Below are 3748 nucleotides of genomic sequence, written 5' to 3'. Positions count from 1 at the left end.
ATAGATTCCTGCTGGATTTTCATGTGAGGCTTGAAGTTTTATATGCTTGGGACTAGACATATATGAAGAGCTGTTGGAAAAAATGAGGTAGGAGAGATGATGAAAGACAGTTTAATGTTGAAAATCCTAAACTGAATATTTAGGTCTTTAGGGGCATGAAGCCTTTTCACTTTACATCATGTGACATGGTAGCAGCAGGAATCCACATCAAAGACGAGAGTAAGCAAGTGGCTCCTCACAAAGAGTTGCTTAAGGAGAGAGAGTAGTTAAGACATACCTGAGTTACTATCTTTTTCACAAACGTCCACTATTCTCAACAAGTAAACAAGTGGATGGTAGCAGAGGCCAATAAAATTAAAAGAACCTCTGCAAGTAAGTTTCGTGGAAAAAGAAAGTAACTCACTTACATCTAAGTATTATCAAACACATATTTCATTCCTGTAACATAAACACACAGTAAATAATCAACCAAGCCAATGAAGAACGTATTTATTAAATCATGTTAAAAAATCATTGGTACCGTGGTTAGTTTTCAATTAAATAATCAGAATTTTGACCTAGATTTTTATTGTCTGGGCCACTTTTGGCTGACTGAGCAACTAAGCAGGGAATAGCTTCCGAATGCAAAATTTTGTTTGGATTATGCCGCACATGTATTTTCAAAGTGATTTTATTTTTGATACATATCTTGAAACATCAATCAAAATGCTTTACCAATTGCTTTTTGCTTATTTTTTACAGAACAACATTTCCTTCCATGCCCCTATATGCTATTACGCTATTACAAGGTTAGACAAGATATATTCAGTGCTCTTTTGATTATAATTCTCTGATGTCTGTGAAAACATAATTCAAAGTTTGCAGTTTTTGTAAAATCTATCTAACATTCTAACCGAACTAGACAACGATTTTACAGACTTACAAATTTACTAAGTTCCTAGAATCCATGCTATTCAGTTTGGACATAGCAAATGTACACATTTCAAAAAATACATTTTTAGATTTAACAAGTTAGACCAGAAATCAGAGAATTAGGTTCATACATGTTTTCTTGGAGTGTTACTCTTTTTACACCTTGAGTTGGTTAGGACTCTTTTTTGGTATTTTAGCATCCCCACACTTCTTTTCCTCTACTGCGTGCACCTTTTGTGGTGAAAGAAATAAACATGTTTGTAATCAAACACTGATTTATTGACATAAAAAAGTAACATTTGTTTTGAAAAACAACTCCAGCATCATTAATACTACAAAATAACATTTCAGGCAATCCACATTTTTCAAATAATTGACAAATGATTACATAGAAGCTAAGTTGCAATTCTGTTGAACTATTAAAATTGTCATGTCTATTTATAATCCTTATCTCAAAAATACAAAACTTTTACAATACATGTTCTAGTTGGAAATAGTTAAAAAACAAACACAAAATGTTGCTGTTGCTATTTCACCTTTTTTTATCATGCTGAATGAGGCCATTTGCCTGGAGAGAGCTTAGTGGAATTAAAGGCTGAAATATTGCCAACAAAATAAGAGCTAGGCTGAAATATTGCCAACAAAATAAGAGCTTTTGCGTGTTTTCAAAATAATTGCCACAAAATAGGGCGTAACAATAATTTCAAAGAGAGCAAAAAACTAGAATTAAGTTCCACACATCAGCGTTGCTATTTTTTGTGATAGATCAAATTAATTTCAAAGGCCACTGGCTTCATTAACAAGGAGTAGTATGCTTGATCTTGAAACTCAAAGAATTTGGCGGTGCTTTATTCTATTTAGAGGAACCTATTCCATGATCCCTATTCCATCCTTTTCTTGACGTATTTTAAATTGTTCAGGTTGTATACCATCGTAATTTGAGGGTTTAAATATATACTTTCTTTTTTCTAAATGTTACGGGATCCAAGACTGAGATAGTAACACATCAGTACTTTGTTTAGTCCTGGTTGTCATCCTATACAGGCATCTTTGTACTACTAGACAATAAACTTTGTTAATGAAGGTAGTTGACCCTTGAAATTAATCGGACCCATCCAAAACCAGCAACACACATATACGAAAACTACTCGCACAGTCATAAATAAAAAATAATGGTCTCTTTCCTTATGAACACACACAAAAAACACCTAGTACTCATCTCACTTGTTTGAATCAATTATCTTGTATATGTAATACACATGCAGTAGCTTTTTCGAACGCTCGAAATCAAGACGGTTTCTTGTTGAAGAATGCACATACGACCAATTTGAAAAAATCCTCTCAATTTGAGCTGAGGATGCTGGAATCTTCACAAGTTTCAGCGCAAGAGAGGCCAAGTTATTGTGGTGTATCTTGGCCATGTTCCAGAACACAATTGCATCCTCTATGTTTTTCTCAAACAAAGTTTGGAATATCCCCCTTTTTTGTCGAAATGAATGGAGTCCATTTATGTCTTCAGTATCAAGGCTTTCCAGCAAAAATGTCTGAACCATTTCTAAGGTTTCCTGTGGTAAGCTCTTTGCCTCATCAGCATATCGAGGATGAAGGCAGTATGCTGCTAGCGAATAAATGGTGAGTGCCTTCCTGTGCTGCACTCTGTCTTCACAGTGAACAGAATGTTGTGGTAGCTGGAGTTTACACCACAAATGTGCTGAATTGGCGATGGATGAATCTGTTTTCTGTGAAACATTTATAAGTTCACAAATGGGATCCAAAAGTTTAATGTTGTCTCTAACTTCCTCAATAAAATCATCATCAAAAACCAGTTGCCTTGCTTCTGCCTTGACCCTTTTACATCTTTTATCATTCACAATTAACACCTTCATAAAATGGATGTTATTCACCAAGCACACATAGGAGTCACAATACGAACACCATCTTGTGTCACATGGCAGCTTGATTCTACATCCCCCATTCGGGACCAGAGCATATTCAAGATCAGGCTGCTTGAACTCTTTTAGTATCAGCTGGACCTTTTTGGTTATGCTTTCACTTATAATATCCTTGGCTAATAAATTTCCTACGTGACTATTGCAATTACTGTGCCAAATAGGAACTGTTCTTCCCATCTTCAGCATAGTTGAAGCATTGTCAGAAACAACAGCATAAACTGTTGTATTATACAAAAACTTTGCTTCTGCTATGGACTGGGTGACAATTTCGGCTAGCTTGTCTCCTGTTTCTGCCTCTCCTGTAAGATCCCAGGCATTGAGGAATGTCTGAGATCCTTTAGCATTTTGCAACATTGTCACAACCGTTTTACTGTTGCTGGAAGTATTTCTCCAACAATCTATAAGCAGAACTGATTCTTCATCCACAAGAGTTCTGCTCATGTTAACACATTTTTCATTTTCCTTATCAAGCAAAGTTGTAGACAAAGCTTTCCATTTAGGTAGATGTGATATATACCCAGGCCGTAAAACTTTTGCCATGTCCCTAAAATGGTCCGAATCTATAGTGCTAAATGGTATATTACATCTGAAGAAAAATTCAGCTACCTTCGAGTCTATTTCCTGTATTTCATCACTGTTGACTCTGTCTATATACCTGTGTAGAGAATCCTTATGTCTTCTTCATTTTGGTGTTCGTGCAGGAGTATCCTTGTTACTTACAGGAGTGACGGAACTTGAAGATGGTGTGATGGTTTGGTAAAATACATCAAAATACCTGTTTGAAGCATCAGAATCAGATTGAAGAGATGATACATCTGCAGTTGCTTCATTTTGTTCTCCAATCCTGCCTGAATTATCATCCTAGAAAACACAATTGAAATATT

General features: G+C 35.5%; 1 protein-coding gene across 1 annotated transcript; it reads right to left on the bottom strand.

Annotated features, from left to right (window-relative positions):
• Positions 1-2132: 2132 nt before the first annotated feature.
• On the bottom strand, positions 2133-3404 carry LOC145983767 (uncharacterized). Its single transcript, XM_083116816.1, has one exon. It carries the CDS (start codon positions 3402-3404, stop codon positions 2133-2135), a length of 1272 nt encoding a protein of 423 aa, XP_082972942.1.
• Positions 3405-3748: the final 344 nt, after the last annotated feature.

Source organism: Lepisma saccharinum, chromosome 2 (genome assembly GCF_977018435.1).
Source record: "Lepisma saccharinum chromosome 2, izLepSacc3.1, whole genome shotgun sequence".
Taxonomy (NCBI): Eukaryota; Metazoa; Arthropoda; class Insecta; order Zygentoma; family Lepismatidae; genus Lepisma; species Lepisma saccharinum.
The sequence above is the reverse complement of the archived record's forward strand: the minus strand, read 5'-3'. Positions and strand labels throughout refer to the sequence as shown.

Coding starts and splice junctions, on each gene's coding strand:
- LOC145983767 (XM_083116816.1), bottom strand. CDS start 3,404: ATGGCAAAAGTTTTACGGCCTGGGTATATATCACATCTACCTAAATGG.